Source organism: Drosophila simulans, chromosome 2L (genome assembly GCF_016746395.2).
Source record: "Drosophila simulans strain w501 chromosome 2L, Prin_Dsim_3.1, whole genome shotgun sequence".
NCBI classification, from domain to species: domain Eukaryota; kingdom Metazoa; phylum Arthropoda; class Insecta; order Diptera; family Drosophilidae; genus Drosophila; species Drosophila simulans.
The window spans coordinates 14,398,601-14,420,467 of record NC_052520.2 but is presented as its reverse complement, the minus strand read 5'-3'; the positions used below and the strand labels follow the sequence as shown (position 1 = coordinate 14,420,467).

Below are 21,867 nucleotides of genomic sequence, written 5' to 3'. Positions count from 1 at the left end.
ACGCCATTCTCGATCCACTCTATTCCCACCTGGGGCAGCGCACTCTTCTCTCTACACTCTATACACGTAATCGTTATCATCACGGCTGTCTCTGCTTTTGTCTTCTGTCTTTCCGAAAATCTCTCCAGATCCTTTCCCAGTGCTCCTGTCGTTATAATCACACATTTGTATATCTGTCTTTCTGTGAAAATCCAAAATATAACTAATTGTAGATACATTTCCTCTTTTTGGGACTCTTTGCAGGTCTGAAGGGCAGTTCCACGTTTGGCAAGAGTTTAAGGAAATCCGCTGCACAGACATCACCAGCATCATCAGAAATAACAACAACAACAGCACGAACAACCGATCCAAAAAAGCCCAGTCACAAGCAAATGTTTAAAACGGCTGCCGTCATTAACATTCAGCAACAGGTAGCCCAGGAAGAAAAAGCACAATGAACAAATCGAACAAATAATATCGAAAATGAAATGCAATAACCAAGAGCAAGAAAACAACAAACAGAACCAGTGGAACAACCAAAGAATAATTAGTGCTAATAATAACTAAATAATTATAATTATTTAAAATATATTAATTAAACCAAGCAACCAAATGCAAGACAAAATCGAACGGCACAGCATCCATGATGTATGTACATAAAACGAATAACATTACTCTAACAGAGCGCAAAACTGGTTGAAGATCATAACTAAGATGATGATGATGATGATGTTGGTGATGTAGCAGTCAAGTGAAATATATACATACATATATGAGGAGCTTCAGATTTCGAATGGAGTTTAGCTAACAACGACTGTTCACCCCCTTCCAATGCAAAAAGTGGAAGGGACGTCGAGCAATGGAAAACTAACCCCCACAAATGTAACAACAGCAGCATCCACTGCGTCATCAACAGCAACAAAAACCACAACAATTTTGGGCCAAATTTATGTATTTATCATCTATTCTATCTTTGTATCTGTATGTTATTCTACTGTACGTTTATCCAATTCTCTATGTCCACAAAATGTGTCATTTATTTATGTTTATGTAGTTCATAGGTCAACTTTCAAGCGAGCAACAAGTTTTTAAGCTTAGTTGCTTCATTTTTCGTTTGTATTAAATATATCGAAATTGTTTTCAGCTTACATACATGTAAATGCATTATACATAAAGAAAATACAAACAATATATCGTCTAATTTTATTTTTGTTTTGTTAACCATTGGTATTAATCAATATACATATTTTACCTTAATTAAAGCAATTTTAATCTTACTAAATAAGCGGGGCAAAACAACAAATGTTAATATTATTTACCCATAAGTCGTTATTTGTGCAACAAAAATAAAAACTATAAGCAAAGTTTATAATTTGAAGCAAAAAAGTGTTTTCTCTTGGGCTCGTCCGGGATTTGAACCCGGGACCTCCCGCACCCTAAGCGGAAATCATACCCCTAGACCAACGAGCCAGTTGCCACAGGTTGGTCAAAAAGCTTACTCATATCACAGCACGAAAAGAGCAGGTTTCTTTCATGGTCAACAGAAAGCTCCAGCCTTGAAAGTAGCAATGAAACCAGTTTTTATACATTTTGAAAATATTTTTATGGAAATTGTGAGCAAGACCAACTGTTACTGCGCAAAATTGGTCTGATTATGTGAGCCGCGACGATCACTTGGCTCGTTGGTCTAGGGGTATGATTTCCGCTTAGGGTGCGGGAGGTCCCGGGTTCAAATCCCGGACGAGCCCAAGATGGTTTTCTTTTTTTCCCATTGGTGATCTTTTACGCATACATTCATATAGTGGGCTTAAAAGATAGTAAATAGCAAAAAGGATGGTAGCAATAACATTTGAAGCCCTTCGATAGTTTTTAATTATAAAAGTTTAACATTGTGCACATGCAGATTATATGGCGTGTATACATACATGTATGTAATTCTAACTGTTCGCTTAAGTGCTCTGACAATAAATATTTCGTAATCAAACTTCAAAGATTGTTTTTGTATTTGTGTATATGAATCCGTTGCACGTTGAGTATTTATTTTCAAGTTGGTTTAGTTTTTTTATATGTGCAAAATGATGTTAATTTTAATTTAAGTAAAGTTGTTGAGATTGCCAGAGATAAATTTTAGTGTTGCAGTTTCTTCTTTTTTTTCTTACATCCTCTATAATTATACTAGCAATTGTTACAGTTAAAGGAAATAAAAAATAAACACAATAAAAAAACTACTCTTTCTTGGGCTCGTCCGGGATTTGAACCCGGGACCTCCCGCACCCTAAGCGGAAATCATACCCCTAGACCAACGAGCCAGTTGTTCATTGCGCGCTTAAAATCCGTTTTGTTATGGCGGGCACTCCATACGCAAGTGCGAAGAGAGCTTTGGCGCTGTCTAAATCTGGCATAAGCTTTCCAGGAAAACTGAAGACGCCGGCAAAAAACGAAAGGGCAACGAGAACTCGACTCATTACATGCCATTTCGAGTAATTCCAGCTGCAGCCAGCAAAAACAGTAACTACTGAATAAATAAGTGTGTTCAGACAACGATGGTTCCAAGCAGTCTGCCGCATCCAAATGGATTTCAGAAAACTCAGAAAGAAAATCAACTGGCCAAGAGCGTAGTCAAGATTTTCATCCGGAGGGGAAAGGCGCATTACAAAGAGCACACTTCACAGAGACAATACTTTACTTATCTTATAACAGTCGGGAGACCTTTACAAACCGACTACGCCCATGGTCAATCGTTGGAAGACAAGAAGTCCCATTCCATAAACGTCGGATAACGTTCCCTTGGGACGTGCGACTTGAGATGGACTAAAAAACCCTTTGGTCAGTTTAAAATGCAGAATGCATTTGCTGTTATGGAGTTTTTCGCGAGAACTCTGGAAAATCTGCTATGGACACTTGGGTTGTGTTTTCCTTGTGGATCGATTGCCTTTTTTGGCAGCAGAGCGATTGTGACGTCACTTCAAATGAGTCGCAATTGATTTGAACTTTTGGCAATTGGAATGACTATTGAAATTGCGCGATTCATTCCCCCGCTCGCCATTAATTCGCATAATTGTTTTAGCTACTTGGGAAGCAAATCGACAAAATGTTGACGAAGAAAAAAACTAGAAAAGCAAGCCAATTCAAGCCAAAGGTAAAACAAAACGTGTAGAAATTAGTGAAAATTACAGGCCGCTGTTTGCCTTTGCAATCACGATTTTCACTTCATTGGCAAGCCATCGATACAATTCGTTCGGGTTGCCCCCTCACTCTGGCCGGCTTTTCATTGAGTCTGGCCCTGACCCTTGTGGGGACACTCGGGAAAGCAAATAATCCCGAGTGGCGCTTTTCTTTCAACTTGGAAACCCGGCTAACAATGCACTTATTTGATTATCTCCTCAGCTGCCGTCGCGTGGATTGCCGACTTAATTCAAGAGATTGGCAGGCCGACTTCAGTGGCATCGAATCAAGCGGGGTTAAGCGCAGGCAGGTGATTCCATCGCTGGTCATTGAACCCTGTTTGGACCGTTTTAGATAGATTTTGGGGTATTTAGTGTCACATATTTAAACAAAAATGAACTGTTTTGGCTACGAATATGTACAAGTAGCTTGCCCAGAATTTGGGTCACCTATGAGCAGTGATCTGATCATTGGCAACCATAACAAGTCCCACGTAATGACCATGATCGGGTGGAAGTCGTCCGCCTCTTCCCAACGCAATTCCCGATCGCGCCCCGGCCCCGGCCCGTCCCATCCAATCATCCCCCAATTGGGGCCTCCATTTCCACCCAATACCAGGCCGCTGGCCAAAGTCGTCATTACCATGTTGCACACCTGCTATTACCATCTAGTTGTCCATGCAATTTTCCAGCTTGAGATTGAGAAAAGTCTTCGCATATGTATATAATGCAGGTACGAGCTCTGATTAGCCTGTGATACGCAACTGGAAACAAGAACATGGCCATGAAACCAGTAATGTATCTAGAAAGAATACTGAATTCAAACTCATCTATTCGTTCTTAAAATAAAAAATTCTGCAAACTTATGGGGACTTAATACTTGTTTTGTAATAATAATTATAAATGTAAATGAAGCAACTAAAATGTTTTTCTCGGTTGGTTATCATTTTCATTAATCCAGTTAATAAACCACAATTTTAGACGGCGAAAAATGACTTCTTTATGCCCCTCGACTAATTACACCCGGGCAGTAAACTTTTATGATACACCATAAAAGATACGACACTAAATCGTTGGCCAACTTCAAAGGATTTCGCTTGGCTCTTTCACTTCGGTCGTTCTTAACAAGCGCCAAAAACAAAATCACCGCAAATTAGAACAAACCCATCACGATCGATTACATTAAATAATGCTACGCCTGGGCCCATGTGCAACTTTTTGTTTCTTATTGCGGCTTATTGTGCCGCAACTGATTCTAACAAACTGCGACAACATCAAAGGCCCAGCCACGACCCAATTGGCCTTCTTCTCACAGGGCAGGGGGATTGCTTCCCCGTCCCAGATATCTTCAGCTCCAGCTCCAACTTCAACTCCAACTCTGACTTCATTGAGGCATAACGTCTGCCTCGGATTCTTTTGGGCCTGTTATAACGGCCACGAAATCGCGCGCCCCAAAACAATGCCGCAACAACAAAATCAGCAGCAGCAGCCGCAGTAACATCTGCAACTTGCAACAGCAACATCAGCGACTTGCAACAGTGGCAGAAACGGTAGCTGGCGTTGATGTTGGTGAAAAGGGAAAATTGTTTCGTTTCGTTTTCGCTCTGCTTGCTGCTTGGACTCTCGGGGGATATTATGTTTGGTTGCTGTTAACATAAATTTATACTGCCTTTAAACTAATTGACGATGACAACTTCTGTGCCGCCGAAGCTGCAGCAGCAGCAGCAGCAGCAGCAGCAGAACAGCAAAAATCCGAGTCCAAAAGGCTGCTGGCATACTTTTCTAGTCATCCCTGTTGCGGATTGTCTTTGGGATCGCATTGTGGGCTGGTCGGCGATTTACGAGTGCCGCGATCTTGAAATGCCTCCGCGAGCATTCACCAAATGTGTGTGGCAGTGCCACATTTTATTCAATAACTGAGCTAATTGGATGCCAACCGAACACTTAAGAGAATTCAAGTTCAAAGTTTTGAAATTTTATTTATATTTAATTTATAAATGCTGCTGAAAATAATATTTTTAAAATTGCATTGTTTCTTTTAGAGAACCAAATTTATAAAATTATTCAATTCGACTGATAATTTTTTCATATTGAACTTGAAAAAAAGTGTATATATTTTAAAGCCACTGATTTATTGAATTCATTCCGGACTGCTCTACGCTTATTTAACTTGGCTTAAAACACATGGGGAAATTCGGTTTCATTAGGTTTTCCATTTTCATAAACGTTTACGATCATCAATTGTCATTAGTGAAATTAAAAGCCGGCGAAGATAAAGTGCCGACTGTCAAAGTGGCCAAGGAAAGTTTAGGCTTGGGACCGTTTCGACAGAGCAAACTTCTGTGCGCCGACTCGAGATCAAGATAGTGTGGCAATTGATGAATTCGTGGAGGCGAAGAGGAAAACGGTAGATCGGTGGGGCCACCAGCACCATCAGGCCACTGGGGAAGTCGACAACAAGTTGTAAGAACAAATAAACAATTGGTAATTGTTTCGAATTGGGAATGGAAATGGAAATGGCAGAGGCTGTGCCAGTGGATTGGGAATGGGAGTTGCATCTAAAGCTGGAGGATTGCCAGCCAGCCAGGAGGAGGAGGATGAGGTGGATGAGGAGACACAGAGACCCGGTGACACACATTTCCATCCATTTTCCAGGCACACACCATATACTACACGAATCGTACACGAGCTTGGAAACCGAAAGTCACACAAACCGAGATAATCATCAAACTCAAGACTTACCCGGCTCAGACATTGCGACGTTTCTGTTTTGGTTCCTCTCTGGGCCATCGTGTGAAACATAAATGCGCCCAAATTGATTTTTAAATGCTCCTTGGGACCTCTGGCGAGGATTGACCCAGCTCAACCCTCTGGGAATCGGCTGGGAAGAATCGAATGCAGCCTCTTGCCTGTCGCTGCCGTAATACGCAGAGCCCGTTTTTGGCCGTGGCTGGAATGAACGACAAAATCTGTTTACTATTTAAGGCAGTAACAATTTGTTCGGCTCACGTTTTTGGCTCGCACATATTTGGCTAGGGTGCGCTTCTCCCAGAATAAGCAGCCAACGAAAAGTGGAGAAAGATTCAATGGAGATGGCACTGAAATGCCCGAAGTCTTGGGGGAAAAGGGAAATGATCCCAGATCCCAACGCCCACAATGAAAGGCGATGGCGATGGCGATGGCAAAGGCGTTGCCGCTACAAATTCCCAGCTGGCCGATATGAAATCACAAAAACATTGCATAAACATCGGTGCATCGGTGGACAATGGGCCACCTAAATGAACCGATCGTAAATTGCGCGGTAGTTGGGCACACAGTCAAAAGATCCCCCTTCTGGGATCTGCATCTCCGACCGTGGTTAACTGTGAAGTCATAAATTTGTCGACCGTTTCTCGTTTCTGCCGGTTAACGGAGCGCGCACAGTGCGTATCTTTTTTCGGCTTGTAGCCAAAGTTAACGTAACAGAGCACACACCCCCGAGGGAATTAACATGGTCAAGATCATCGCGAATCATAAGGCCTCAAGATCGAAACGAAGTGAGGGGGGTGGGGGCCTGAAGTGGTAGGTGTTACTGGGAGAAAGAAGAGATGGTTTGTAGATATACTGAGCTTTATTAGTAGATATGTTAAGTAAAATGTCTCAAATTTTGGTTAACTTAACAAGAGGTAGCATCTATCTTTCAAAACCCTATTAAGTGCCTATAATTATGATTATCATTTATGGTTTGAATCTTTATCAGCACGATTATAGTGCAATTTTAAAGCAGTCGTAAGGAAGTGCTTGTTCTGATTTGAATGCGAAATAGATCTTGGACGTCGACACTGTGATTTTTCACCATTAAGTCATAAAACTTAGCTGTCTTTCTTTACGAGCAGTGATAATTCCCAGTTCAGCTTAGATAAACACACTTTTGGATTGCTTTCGGTCGTTGATCGGTAGCCAAAGCAATCGACCAAACTATCGGTTAAAGGGGCTTAAGGGGTCGATCAGATATCTGTGATCGAAAATGTTCTCAAGCCCCGGGGGCGAGGGCAGGGCGGAAGAACCCCAAATCAACATCCATAAAGAAATGTTCGGCCAAAAAGTCTAATAAGCAGTAGTTGCCCAGGCTCAGCCTTAATATTTTTAATTGAATTTTAGGCTTCGCCTGTCAGGCGGACTGACCAAACAGCCGAAATGCAGGAGGCAGAGGCGAAACAACAAATTGTGGTTGGGTGTGGTTTTAGTGCGGTTTGGAAATTCTCCGGGCCAAGGCAAATGTCGAAACATAAATTAATATGCAGGCTGGCAGACAACAAACGGCAATAGGCGGAACCGACCAAGGCAAGGCCAGTAGCCGGCCAGGTTTTATTGATCTTGCTGGAGAAACTACGAGTATGTGGCAGTGCGGCAGCAATGTGCAACATGTGCAACATGCTTGCCAAAAACATTTGCTCAGACAATTTTCTAATACCGATCATGCATGCATATAAATCTTGCGGCAAGTGTGCCCATGCGTTTCCTACAATCGCTGCTCGCTACCCTAGAAGAAGAAGGGTTTCCATGGATATCCATCCTACTTGACTACATTCTAGTCGATAAAATATGGAATCAATTTCATGGAAGATTAACTAAGCCTTAATCGTAGCTATATGTATGCTATGTCCATAAATGAGCGGAAATAACAAATGGAATTATATTTAATGCAGATAACAAGTTGGAAAGCTATAATCTTTATAACCTTGTCATTTCCTCTAAATATTATCTTTTTCAAACAGTTATATTCCGCTACACCAAGAGTGTATAAATCTTTCACATATTTAGGCAGCAATATATTTTAATGATAATCTTTACCATCCGATTTTTCGGTTGGGTGGTGCTGGAAAATTGAACATGAACAGCAGCAACATGGACATGCATCAGCAACAAATTCAATTCGAATTTCCCAGTGATGCTGGCGAATTCTATTTAAATTGTTTCGCCAGTGCCAATCGAGGTGGATTCTCCGTAGCTCCGTTTAATGGGCAGTTGCTAGCTGGCTGCTTGTTTGGATGTTTGCTTGTTCTTGTGGCCGTTGTTGCAGATGTTGCTGCTGCTGCTGTTATTAGATGTTGCTGCGGTGCAGTGCAGTGCAGTGCAACGTTGCCTGGGCGTTTAACCATTATTATATATTGGCCTCATGCTAGTCATTCGTTTGATTTTGTGTTTTCCCCAGGTTTTTTGTTTTCCTTGCTGCTCGAGTAGGCCGCAGCCTCTGCAATTTATTCAGCAGTCCAAGTCTTGGTCTTGTGGGTAGCTGTTGCACTACGGTTGGTGCTCTGGTTGCCGAGACATTGATCTAATAAATGTGGCCAGTGGAGGTCCATGCTTTTTGTTTTATGTCGTTTTGCTCTGCAACTCAAATTGCCTTTTGCGTAGTCGCTGTGGGTTTGATCCACTAAACCAATAATGCCACACAGCTGACCCAGTTTCCCCGGCTACTCCCCCCATTGCGAACTTTTCGTTTTTTATCATCGTTGCAGCAGCTTGTTATGCGATTTCTGCGGTAATTATAGGAATAGAAAGATGCTAACAGAAATAAAAAGTTGTCCAAAACCTACACACAAGCAATTTGCAAACGAAATGTTGCATTTTCGGTGGGATTTCGCTTCAAACTTGCAAATTGAAGAGCGGGGTGGACCGGATAGCTTTTCATAGCGTAAGATAATTGGGCAAGATTTGGGTTAGTTTGGTGAAACTTCCCACATAAAAGTCTTTCATGGCTTACATGGTAAGTGCATTAAAGTCAGGATATTGATAGAATTATCTTGATTTTGGGGCTACTTTAGTTGACTTCCAGAATGTTAAGATAATAAAATGAAATAGGGAACATAACATTTATGGGTGTCATTATCTGGCAGTAAAATATAACAGCACCAATTACTGCATTCAGAACAGAGATGGACTTCTTCTTTCTCCAAAACTTTTCCCGCCACCCATGCCGAACTTTAAGAATCTTTAAATTATGAGTGCCCCCAGCGACTACGGTAGCTGCAAATCTTCCAGAGTTAACTGCCGATTTATGGCCCAACTTAGCACGGTCAACTGGCCAGAAAGAGTTAAGGAAAACACTAACTGCGAACGTAAGTTAAGTATGCCAAGTTGGCGATCTATTAGAAGATATGCTAAAAGCCCGCGCCAAACCGAAGACCAAAGTGAGTGGCTGCCACTCGAGCGACCGCCTGGCAAACACTTCTGTTAATGACACTCGTCTTGCGGCTCCTTGGCCAGTGTTAATTTGCGGTCATTAGCCAGAATCTCTCGCTTAGACTCCAACTCCAACTCCAGCTGGAGCTCCGACTGCAGTGCATCTTGCAGTGCGACTCCTTCGCGGCGTTCAATCAATTTGCGTCCGCGCGGATTCTTTTCTCTCCGGCTGGCGGGTAAAAGGCTTTCCACACACGCGCACACACACTCTCTTCACAATGGGTTGTTAGCCCACAATGGGCTTTTGTTAACGGTTAAATTACACTTGATGCCGCCTCTTAGGCTAATGATGCGTATGGGAATCGGGTGAATACAAATGCTAATTCATTTGCACTTTGCCCCGCCAGCTCGACTGATTCCGCTGATTTATTTATGCAAAAATCATGCCGTTGAAGGTGCAGGCAAAACAATAAATTACGGCCACAAAAGTGAATGTTAACAATGGCGAAATGGGTCAGAGTCGATCGGTTACGCTTGCGCTTCCCGGGAATTTCGCAGGTGCGACTTAATCGGCAAATTAAACCGCCCCGATGATATATTAAGTGGCTCTTTAGGACCTGTTAAAAATGCCCGAGCACGCCCGCCCCAAAAGATGGCATTGCTAACCCAATTTTCCCCGGTAAGGGAATCTGCGTGCGATTCAAATTTCCATTTCCTTCAATCGCCATTGGCCAGCTCGCAAACACACGCACACCTGCCGAGCGGGGCCAACAAATTTCACTTATTGCCAATTTGCTGGCAATGAAATAAAATACTTTTCTTCCGCGACGCGCCTGTTTGTTGCCGATAGCCAAAAACCTGACCATGGACGCTCCACTCCGAGTAGTTGGAGTGCAGCAGGGGGGGAAATCGCCACACTCCATCCCACCATCATCATCCAAATTGAACGGCAGCCCGCGCGGCTCTGCAATAAATAAATTGCGAAATTTATTTGGCGGCACTTACGCGTCGCTTTTTTTCATCGACTGCATTTTCCATAGTGATTTATTTGCATCGATTGGCGCGGGGCTGGCGGATCGAGCATCGGGCAGATGATCCAGTCGCGGTAAATAGATGGCTAGAAAATATCAATAAAAAACTAAAATATTCTAGGTTATGGCCAGTGCCAGAGATGCGAATGCCAGTGCGTGCTCATGGAGTGACTGCAGTTAGTGACAGGCATATTGAGTGCTACTTGGAGTTAGTACTTTCTAAAGAATTCCTAATGTCCATTGCTATGAATAGTATGAAATAAGAACTTGTTAAATCCGAGCCGAAATAATTAGAACATCCAAAGGTTAGTTTTAATCCAAATTACTTTCAAATAATTCGGCTGACTTAATTCCTGTCCTACATAAGCAGTTGACTTGGCCAAGTGCTGAATGGCGTTTCCAGTTCCCAGGGGGCAGCATCTCCGATTCGAGTCGGAACAGCTTCCAGCTGCTTTTCCGCGAATCTCTCTCGGCTTGTGTGTGTGTCCGTCTGTCTCCCACTAAGATGCGTCGGCCTTTCAGGCATTTTCAATTGATTTTCAAATTTATCAAACAGGAAGCATCTCTGGCTACGCAAAGCAAGAACTAGCAGCAAGTCCGAGGCTCCAGCTCTGACTCTGGATTCGGCATTAGCTCGTTCTCCAGATGTGGCTCGCGCTGCGTGTCCATTTAACGGCATCTTATGGCGCAGAATTGGCCAACTCATAGTGTTCGCCAGATGGCTAAAGCCAAACAAACAAACCAAGAAACCAACAAGCCGGCAGACGACAGGCAAAGTGTTTCTGTCGCCGCTGATAGATGCGGCGGGTTTCGATTCGAATAGGATCGGTTTGGTTTGTGTGGAGATCTCGGCTGACAATTTGTCAACTACTCGCCCAGCTTTACTTTGCTAATTTAACTGCTGTTTTAATTAGTCACCGCGCCTCCAGAGTATTAGCATTAAGTGACTGACTGGCTTTGGGTTTCGCGAGGGGTGTGCGCGTTATTAATTGCCCGGCTTTTAGCAGACGATCTCAATGGCCGAGTGGCAGGTGACAGGCAGCAGCAACAACTTTTAGTACCTTTACGTTTCTGGTGACTTTCTTTGGCACAAGTCACAAGCCATAATTTGTCATTTTAAATCATTACTGAACGCATTACACTCTTAATATCTATATTGCCATTAAATCATGTTTTACCAACATCCCAAACTCTATTTTAAAAATATGTATTAAACTTGTTGAAAAATGTACATATTTTACAATTCCGGTCCACTCTTACTGAGAAAAGTCAAACTCCTTAGAAGTTCTTTCTTCATTTCTGCCTTGGTTAAATGCCGGATTTTTAAGTAAGTGGTGTTTTTCTTTCTCTAATTCGAATAATTTTCAAAGGGGGCGGATTACCTTAACTAAAAACGAGACTTATCCGATGCAGGATTCTCCTTCCTAAGAACACAGGAAGAAACTAAATTTAAAATACAAAAGGATTATTTGCTTGTCACAATGCACTGTTTCACACTTAACAGAAGTTATACAGTTCTGTCAACGCTTCGATAAGTTTTCAGGTGTCGCCGCTACTTCGTTAAGTTAATCTACCCAATACACAAGCCTTTTGGTTCGAAACTTAGCTACATGTAAATTTACACTCGTAATAACGTTAAACCATTTGTAGTCTACAAGTAAAATTACCCTTTATTATTTTCTTGCTGCTCATTGCCGCTGGGTGGCGCCATATTTTTGAATGAGAAAAATTTTAAAAGATTTATAAAATAATAATGTTAGTGGAATAGTTTGTTATGTTTTACAACATTTTAATGCTGAGTAGGCAATTGGGTTTGTTGGCCGTAAAATATATATCATTGCCTTGACCAGTTAATTTCAATTAAAAAATAAATCGTAAATGGGTAAATAAATAAATAGTTATAACTTCATGAAAACTGCCAATGCAACGCTAGCTTACGCAGCAAATGTGCAGTAATGCAAGGAAGTACGGCATTTTTGATTACAGCAGTTCTTGGGAAACATTGTGCATTTATTTTTTCCACCGACCCAGCTTCGCATTATCGCGACCTTGGCGTGTAAAGATATCATCCTGTCGAAGCGATAAGAACTTGACCTGAATGTATAAAAAGCGGTGCGCTCTGCAGGGAATTCAAACTGAAAATTCAAATCTCGCAAGATGAAGTTGTTGGTAAGTTGGACATATTGAGAGATTATAATAATTTTATTAAACACTAAATCAATTTCACCAGGCTGTTATTTTCGCCGTTTTGGCTGTTGTCCTGATGACTACCGTTCCAGTTTTCGGGAATCTGCCGCAATGTGAACCCACCGCCGGTGCCGCCCAAGGTGGTAGCTATCCAATCACGGAGCTGATGCGAAAAGGCAAAATTAATTACAATACCGCCCGAAGAGGTTAATTAATCATAAATATAAACAAAAATCGACTTTATTTAAATAAACAGAGAATTCTAAATAATAAAATGATGCTTTTAGTTATTATAAAAATAATAATGAATATTATCGGGTTGAACGATCTTCCCATGACCGTGTGTTTGATCTTAAGTCTGTTTATTAAATATTATCCATCCTAAGATGAACAAGGCATGTATTTATAGATGAACTATTTATGTATATTCGGAACAAATAAAATAAAGTTTTTGAGGAGAAAATTAATTCATCACCACTTACCTCAATACTACGACCGATTATTATTTCACATTTATTCCATCATAGGTATGTATACACTGGGAAAATTTGGGGAATCTCAAGAGGCAAAACGTGAAAAAGAAATAAGAACACTTTCTGACCAAGATTTTTAACTTTCGGTTTTTAACGAAATTAAGGTAAAGTGGTGGAAAGGACTTAGTTATATCCCTAACTTCAGGGTGAGATTTCTTAGACTCAGGGGCTCAGATAATTAAGCTTTTCACATCAGTTTTCTTATATTTAGTTGATTTTTCCGATATCAGCTAGCTGGAGTGCAACAAAGTGGATTGCCGTTGACCAGTTTTGATTTGTCGACTGGAAAATATAACTAGAACATTGGCTCAGTCCAGAAATTTAAGTCAACTAAATCCTCACATAATATTTTATATAAACAACAAAGACATGACTTAGCGTTAGCCTAAGAAATACCCAAAAAATTCAAGCGCTTTATGTAAAAAAGTTGTTTAACTTGTCTAATTGTAAATCAATAGATATGTAGAATTAAAACCCCCATATAAAGCCCCAATATAATAAAAGCCCATGATGAATATAGGTAATTCTCAAATGCAGTAATACCAGGAAAAACAATATTCTTGATTATTGCGATTCATTGGAAATATTTATGTTCTTCCACCGAGTTACAATATGACCGACCCAGCTTCCAATTATCGCGGCTTTAGTGTGTAATGATCATACTGTGGAAGCGATAAGAAACTGCTCTGGGGTATAAAAAGCGCTGCGCTCTGCAGAAAATTCATACTTATAATTCAAATCCCGCAAGATGAAGTTGTTGGTGAGTTTAACAGATTTCTCAATCCATTATGAGTTAATTAAACATTTAAATCCATTTTCACCAGGCTGTTCTTTTCGCCGTTTTGGCCGTTGTCCTGATGACTGCCGCTCCAGTTTTCGGCAATCTCCCACAGTGCGAACCCACCGCCGACGCCGCCCAAGGCGGTAGCTATCCAATCACGGAGCTGATGCGGAACAGCAAAAATATTTATAACCATGGAAAAAGAGGTTAACTGATCATGAAAAGAATACAATTAACATCAAGTGGTAATAAAATAGAGCATCTTAGAAAAGTTAGTTTTGTTAGTTTTTGTTAGTTTTTTGCAGTAGTTTTAAAAAGGTATGGACACCCAAAAATGAACGATAACATCTCGGGATCTGTGAGCGCTGGAATAAGAATACAATATAAAATTCTTCTTAGCACTCACTCTACTTAAGTACTACCTGATAGGAATAGCGTTCATTCTTGTTTTTAGTTATAAATTTATATTATGTTTTGCTTTTCCCCTATTGACGATCAATTGCAAGTTGCAAATATGACCAATTGAACCCTTGCTTTCCAGTCTTCACGAATCCATTTAAGCTACAATTTTCCCAAAAGCCCACATGGCAAGAACACAAATTGCGGATAGTAACCTGCTGACTAGAATAGACAGGCATGGTAGAATAGACAGGCATCCTAATCTAAGCCGCGCGTGTAGAACATCATCTGGCACCGCGAGCTGACATGCAAATTAAAAAGCATATGCTTTGACTCCTAATCACAAAGCACTTTCATTCAGTGACTGCTCTACCCCGCCTCGTCCTTTTTGGCCCAGCTCACTTGATGGGTGACTCTTTTCTTCCGCCTGTCAGACGTCGCTGCCGTCGCCTTGTCCGCGCTCACATCCGCGCTCCCATCCGCGAACACATCCGCGTCCTGCTCCGCCGCCTGACGTTGACATTGATGTTGGCTGTTAGCTGTTGGCTGTTGCCTCTTTGAATGTGTTGCCTGTGTTGGGTGGTGGCTGATGCGAGTGGCTGCCATTTGGGTGCGTGATGGATTTCTGCAGCACTCCGAGTCGAAATCCAGCGACTCCGACAGCTCGGCGCACAACTACGCCCCAAATGGCGCAAAAAGCGAAATCCCCCAAAATGATTAATGACTTTTCAAGTGACTGGCAACAAAACCAAGTCACCAGTCACATAACGAGCCTCAGCAAGGATCAAAAAATCGTGGCTGCACTGTGGAAAATTCAGATTGTATAGCAGGAAGTAATACGAAATGTATACTAACTACATAAAGTATTAAAAAAGCTATATGACGCTGAACTTAACCAAATCGAAAATTAGTTATTTTTATTACAAAACTATACAAATAATATCTGAACAATGATTGTTTAAACATATACATTTTATCATAGGATTAAGTTTCATGTATCTCAGTATTTTCTCAAAGTGTAATGGCTCGCATAGTGGGCGTCTCAGAAGAGAGCCACAAATTAGTCTCAGCAAACGAGGACGCGACTCCTAGACACTGACTCCGACCCCAGATCCATCTCCGAGTATGCTCCCCCTGCTCCTGACACATCCAACTTCCACTTCCAGAGACGTCCTCCGCTGCTCCGGGCTGCTCGTCTATCTTTGACATCACTCTGGCTGAGTGATGGGGCTGCGTGTGTGGGGTCCTTGTCATTGGGATTAATGATTTAAATGCGGGGGAGGGGTCTTCTTCTTCGCTGGCTGACTCGAACTGTTGTCGTGTCATTAACCAACACTCTGGCGTGCCATTTTCACCTGCAGCTGCAGTCATTTTTCAACACTGAGCCAGTGGGATGGCATCGTTAATTGCAGGCAAACGTCAAAAGTCGTCTGTCAGTCTAGAAACCCCGCAATCCTCCAACCACCAGGAGGCTCCTAGCATCAAGCATCAAACATCAAGCTGAAGCCTGGCTTCTCGTCCACGTCCACATCCACGTCACAAGCTGTCAGGCTCACAAAAGTATACATCACGGCCAAAAGTCCCAGTTCCCAGTTCCCGGTTACCAATCTCAATCCCCCTGTTTTCAGCCAGAGTCCAGGCCTGGTCATGGTCGATAGTTGGCTGTTGCTGTTGCAAAAGATTGATGTGTGCTGTACGACGTCGGCAGGCAAAACGGAAAATAAATGATGTTGGTGATTATTTTTCTTCATTGAGCGGCAGTCACTGCTGCCTGTTCGCTTTGCCGTTGTTTCAACAGCCATTTTGGCCATCAATCTCGTAGAAGCATCAGGCGGACCCAACGGGCGTATTCGAGGTGGCCATTAGCTGGCGGACAGGGGGCTTGCTTGGCAGAAGGGGCTGTACTCGCACTCGCTTATTCATTCATTCATTCATTCATACGCAGCACATTTAGACAATCTATCAAGTTAGCCTGACTCGAACTGGTTCAAATGGGTGGTCAGTGGGAGGTGGACAGAGACAGAGAACATGGCATTGAGCACTGAGGATCGGTGTTTATTACAATGCACCAATAAAATATTTTGGTTAATCTTATAATAGAAATTCCAAACGCTAAGCGCCCATAAAATTTTGTTGAACCGATGTGAGCTGATTATATGCCACTACTCCATTTATGCCAATAGCACCAGCATTTCCTTTTTCAACTATCCATGAGTACATATCTCCATCCATTACGCTGTCACTCTTCTCAACCAGGACATTACCACAATAACGCCCTCAACTCTTAGAACATCTGCAGCTCTCCTTCTTGAACGAGTTTGGAGAAAAAGTGCAATATCATCAATTACTCGACAAATTTAGTGCCAGAAGACCAAGTCACTAGTCGGTTGGCGATTCTGCGGGGTGAAATGCCCGAACAGTCGGGGGGCAGAGGTCGGGAAAACGAAATGTCCGGATGCAAACAATAAAATACATTTTCCGGTTACTTGTCACCCACTTTTCTATCGGGTCCGCCTTCGTCTTGACCCGCCGGAGAGGAAAATCCCTTTCTCGGTCTGAAAAGAAGTTGACACATGCTGCCGCCATCGCTCCTTTTCCACTATCCTTTCCAGCAAGACCGACAGAGCCGGCAGATCCTGCACAGCTGCAAGTTCTCCGACTTGCTCCGGGAAACTCCTCGGCAATTGCCAACAAAGCATTTCACTTTTTCGGTGAGAAAGCACTCTTCTTGCTGTTGTTGTCGTCCAAAGTCATGTCGACAATAGCTTTAGCTTTGCTTTTGACACTTGGTAAATGGCGCCCGCCCGCTGAGCGACTGCAGCCAACATTTTGCCCACAACTCTCGGCTTCCCCAGCTTCCTTATTCCTTGCTTTCACTGCCTTCGATTGCCAACATCCTGCGGCCTCCTTGTGGGTGACCGGTGGGCGTGGTCGGGTCACTTGTTTACCGCTCCACTTACGCGTCGCTCTGGAGAACTGTTGGACACTTTTCCGGCCACTCCTGCAGAAGCTCCTTCCCTTTCCCTTGTCCTGGCTGGAGATTGTCCATTCTAGATGCACTGAAAACAAGTATCACAAATGTGTTTAATATGTATGCAACCATGCCAGATTTCAGGGAAACTATATCATCAATCAATTCTGTGTAAAAACCCATACTAAGAAAATATAAGTAAAAGATTATTCTGAATTGTTTGTGTGTTTTTCATGAAGAAAAATGTTGCACTCAGATTCACTCTTTTGTGGAAGCGATATCACTCTGCTTTGCGATTAAAAATATAATGATTACTGTCTTCAATATAGAACGAAGCTATTTTATAATATTCAACCGCAATATAAAGTATTTCAAAAGTAAGAGATCATTTTTTTCTTTTACGTTTTTGCTTATTGTTATTTAAAAAAATATATAAAAGTATTACCTAATTGGTAATTTTCAATTTGAGAGATCATGGAGAAACATGGCTGAATTAAATTGTTTAAGCTTCCATTTCCGGTTACGATTGGCCTTCCACTTTTTTTCTCTGCATTGCAATCCTTTAGATCGCAGTGCAAATACCCCCTGTCTTTTAAATATAAATTGAGCCAAAGTGCAAAGTGCAGGGCACTGAGGGCACCGATGCGAACTCTGTGGGGGCTTTTCGCCCATTCTCCTCCACTAACTTCATTGCCTTTCATCACCCGGACTGCAGATAATAATTTATCAAGTGCGTGTCGGGATGCTTGACACAAGATTTGTTGCTGCTGCTGTGGGATATGTCAAGTCGGGATGCCAATCGACGACAGTGCGAGTGACAGACGGGAGTGAAGTATTGGATCAGGTTGTCGGCAATCGATAAGACAATCAGGGGAGGACATTCGCAATGGATCCCAAGCACAAGCGGAAATTGATATTAGAGGCGTTGCAGCATGGGAATTAATAATTGGAAGAAATATATATATCATACCTTACTGGTGTGGAAAGCATGATGACATGGTTGGTTTTCTTACAAAAATATAAATATTTGCGTTTTATAATACTGTGAGTTCTTATAAGTGAACATAGACGAGTAGGACACATATGGATATCCTGTAGAAGACCGTAATTATGAGGGCTATGTTCCAATTACATTATTTTGTACAGGTGATGTACAAATTATGATGTTATCATTTCTCCGCTTCAAAAAGTTTAAAAGTTTCTCTTTCCGTCGTGCTCCCATTTTGAAGGGAAAAACGAAAATATTGGGCAGCATAAATCTTGACGGCCAACTAGTAAATTTTCATTTTCACACCTTTCAACACTTTTCACGCTAACACGACCAGAAGGAACATTTTGCTGTCAAAAATAAAAGGCAGACCAGAAAAGAGGCAAAGAGATTCGACCTCTGATCCCCCCTTTCTACCAATCTGTTTCCCCCTGACAAGCTACACAAATACTGTCATATACAGCGGGAAAGGACCAGGAGAAAGTAGTGAACGAGGAGCAGAGAGCAGTCCGAACAAGGAGCATCAGAGGAGTTTGGCCAAGAAGAGCGGAGCAGACAAAGTGCCTCTGAGCGTAAATAAATTGGAAATGTCCTTTGCCCTGGCAGTGCCCCCATCAGCTACGAAGAGGGGAGTTCGAAAGTCCACTGAGAAAAAGGATTATACAGTAATCACTCTAAAGATTAATTTTAAAAATGTACCACCAGTCGTAAAACGATATGATGTTCTGAAAAATACTTCGAGAATCTTTTTCTTGAAAAATGGAAAACCTGTTTAATAATTTCAGTTAATACTATTAAATTAATGATTAAGTTAAAATACAAATGTTCGGTTAAAGTTTTACCAGCGATTTATTGGTCGAAAACCGTCAGAATAATTGGAAAGTCTCTTTTTTAGAGTGTGTACCTCCAAACGTGGGTCCTTGCTGGCATTGCAATGCGTCGGACATTGGGCGAAGGCGATGCTTCCATTTTAATATTAATTTTACCCCAAAGCAGCAGACGGGGCCCCGGACACAGAAAAGTTATTGCCAGCGCCGAGACCGAGACAGAGACAGAGGCAGTAATCATGGGGCAAGGTCCTGGGCACGGCAGTATCCATCCTGCAGGTCTCGCCCCCACGCTCCTCTTGTCCGCTGGCGTTGTCAGTTGAAGCAATTTATGTCAGTGCATATCCGACAGCCTGGCAGTTGCAAGCCATGTGCGGATCCCGGAGCCCCAGTCGCAATCCTGTCCCCCCCCCTCCGTCGCCTTGCTCCTTCTTGAGGCCAACACCGAAGTGTCCTTGTTGGCAGCAGCACAACAACAACAAGAGAAATAACAACAACGGTGGCACCAACAATGCAGCCAGCACCTATCAAGTTATCAAGCAGCCAAAGGCTTCCGCAGTGCTGATCCCATTGGTGATGTCAGCGTGCCACGAAACACATTTTCAGCACCAAAAAAAAAAAAAATGAATTAAATTGACTTTATTATAACCTTTATTGAATATTTTAACTTTTTTAATATTTTATTAATAATATTTACGTGAATTTTCTTTAAAATTACGAGACACAAAAAAATTAAAATATACACCATTTGTAGTTCCATAAAAATATACGACTTGATCGCAAACGATCTGCATGTTTATTGGATTAGTGCTACATTTAATCTCGATACTATCAGAATTAATGGGTATATTTTTAATAAACGTCTTCATATAGTCAGCTTACAATCAAAAATATATACATTTTTGAGTTTGAATTAAGTTTAATCAGGGCCATCACATTATTTTACTTCGTCTGCACGACTCACGTTGCCATCGCTAGATGCATTTCACCAGCAATACTCATCGTTCTTGTTGTTATCCTGGCAACGACATCGAGCAGGCTAAAGTTAAGTGCAACCTTTGATTTATATATTTCTGCCTGCTCCTCCTTACCATTCTCCCAAGTGCTTTCCCCCTGCCCCTGAGTTCCCAGCACTTTGGAGATGCCAAAGAAATTGCTCCATTTTTCCAGGCACTGGAATCCATGTCCTTTGGAGCGAGCACATTGCTCAGAGCCTGCAGCGCCGGAAGGCGAAAGCAAAATATTTATTAGTTTGTTAAATTGTGAATTGGCCAAGGAGTCCCAGACGTTTTCCCTCTTCGATTCGTGTTGGCTTGGCCATAGCATTTCGTTTTAATTTTTTAGCTAGTCGTTAGATTGGCTCCTATTCTGGCTTAGAATCGTTCCTTTCATGCCATTCATTGTTTGTTCGGCAATGACTCCTGTCTGACTCTTGGCCTGCCTTTGAGTCCCCTTTTTGTTCCATTATTATTTTCCATTGGAATGCCCTTTGACACCCAATGTTGTAGATTAAAATGTCCTTCCAACAGGAGCTCACCGGATGTAACGTGTTTGCGGGAATTAAATTCATAGTTTGGGTTATTTAATTGACTCTTTTTGCCAGTATATAAAACTTACAAATTACTCCATAATGGGGAACCCCGGCAAAAGCCAGACACTTTGCGGCATTACCCATCGACACATGTTTTGGGTTAAGCGCCCCCTGGCGGCCGGCACCCGGCATCCGATCATCGGGGACCCGTTTTGATATATAATATTTTAATTAAAATGTAAATCGAAATGATTAAGTGCTTCCAATTTATACACAATATTTCATAAGCCCAGAAGAGAGGAGAGCCATAAAGCACTGAAAATTGTCGGCGGAATACAAAAGACCATAATTAATTACACCGCTTCGAGCTGGGCACGAAAGGAGCGAGAGAGAGGGCTAATGACGAGCGAGCGAGAGGGGGGATTGGCCGCTGATTAATGATGGCCAGCGAATGAGACAGAGACAGAGTAGCCGGCCAGAGCGAGACGTGAGACTGACGAAAATGAGCACAACATCATCATGATAAATATGAGGACGATAATGAGCATTATATGATAAATCAGTGGAGCCAGCGGTGGTGCCGAGAATGGCAACGAATGCTCTGTTGAAATTTCTGTGGCACAATAATAAATTAATATAAATGATACTTAATTTTATGATTAATGATATTGATGAGTTCCAGCCTGCCGGGCCGCTCTGGCAGCAAGTTCTGGCCAGAAAAGGGTCGGTAAGGAAATTTTTTCATAAATTTATCAACAATAAATCAGCTGGCGATCGGCTTCCCTCATATCGGTACCGATTCTCGCCGTGAGTAATGCACAATAAATAAAAAATAAATAATACATAATTACAGCTTTTGATTATTGCTTCTGCCGCCGCCGCCGTCGAGTTGATGGGTTTCGATTAACTCACTCCCTTGAAGGCACTCCTCCTACCATTTCTTTTTCGACGCCATCGACGCATTTCGACCGGGCCAACTGACATGAACACGCAAATGTTTTGGGGATACCGAATTAGGTGGGGTGGGGGCGGATTGCCCTCTGACAAATGATGCGCCCAATTTGGGCCAGGAAAAAGATACATTTCAAAATGATTGAAAGGCGTAATTAATTTACTTCATGCGCCTCGGGCATTTTTCTAAACCATTTGGGACAATTCGCTTTCTGCCGCTGATGAGCAACGATTTGTCAAAATTACCAAAATATGAAAAGCGGCCATAGGCGGCGGCACGCTTTGACGCGGAAAATCGGGGAAATAAACGATTGGAATTTAACTTGTGTGACGGAAGAATTGATAACGTGTGCTAATTCA

At 42.1% G+C, this 21,867-nt stretch overlaps 3 protein-coding genes and 3 non-coding genes across 8 annotated transcripts in view; 4 read left to right on the top strand and 2 right to left on the bottom strand.

Moving 5' to 3' along the window:
• Positions 1-1,170, top strand: part of LOC6732346 (protein outspread) — an 81,207-nt gene extending 80,037 nt beyond the window's left edge. For all 3 annotated transcript variants that reach the window (XM_002079431.4, XM_016178272.3, XM_016178274.3), the window contains one exon: positions 244-1,170. In XM_002079431.4, coding sequence (XP_002079467.2) covers positions 244-437 — 194 coding nt within the window. In that variant the 3' untranslated portion in view covers positions 438-1,170. The remainder of the gene's footprint in view (positions 1-243) is intronic.
• A 207-nt stretch (positions 1,171-1,377) lies between these two features.
• Trnap-agg lies at positions 1,378-1,449 on the bottom strand. Its single transcript has one exon. It is a non-coding gene; the product is annotated as a tRNA-Pro (tRNA).
• Positions 1,450-1,655: 206 nt separating this feature from the next.
• Positions 1,656-1,727, top strand: Trnap-agg. Its single transcript has one exon. It is a non-coding gene; the product is annotated as a tRNA-Pro (tRNA).
• Positions 1,728-2,216: 489 nt separating this feature from the next.
• On the bottom strand, positions 2,217-2,288 carry Trnap-agg. The gene has a single exon. It is a non-coding gene; the product is annotated as a tRNA-Pro (tRNA).
• A 10,117-nt stretch (positions 2,289-12,405) lies between these two features.
• LOC6732342 lies at positions 12,406-12,741 on the top strand. Its single transcript, XM_002079429.4, has 2 exons — positions 12,406-12,508; positions 12,570-12,741. The coding sequence occupies exons 1-2, from the start codon at positions 12,497-12,499 to the stop codon at positions 12,735-12,737; spliced, it is 180 nt and encodes a 59-aa protein (XP_002079465.1). The 5' UTR covers positions 12,406-12,496; the 3' UTR covers positions 12,738-12,741.
• A 998-nt stretch (positions 12,742-13,739) lies between these two features.
• LOC6732341 lies at positions 13,740-14,111 on the top strand. Its single transcript, XM_002079428.4, has 2 exons — positions 13,740-13,819; positions 13,884-14,111. The coding sequence occupies exons 1-2, from the start codon at positions 13,808-13,810 to the stop codon at positions 14,049-14,051; spliced, it is 180 nt and encodes a 59-aa protein (XP_002079464.1). The 5' UTR covers positions 13,740-13,807; the 3' UTR covers positions 14,052-14,111.
• The last annotated feature ends 7,756 nt before the right edge of the window (positions 14,112-21,867 follow it).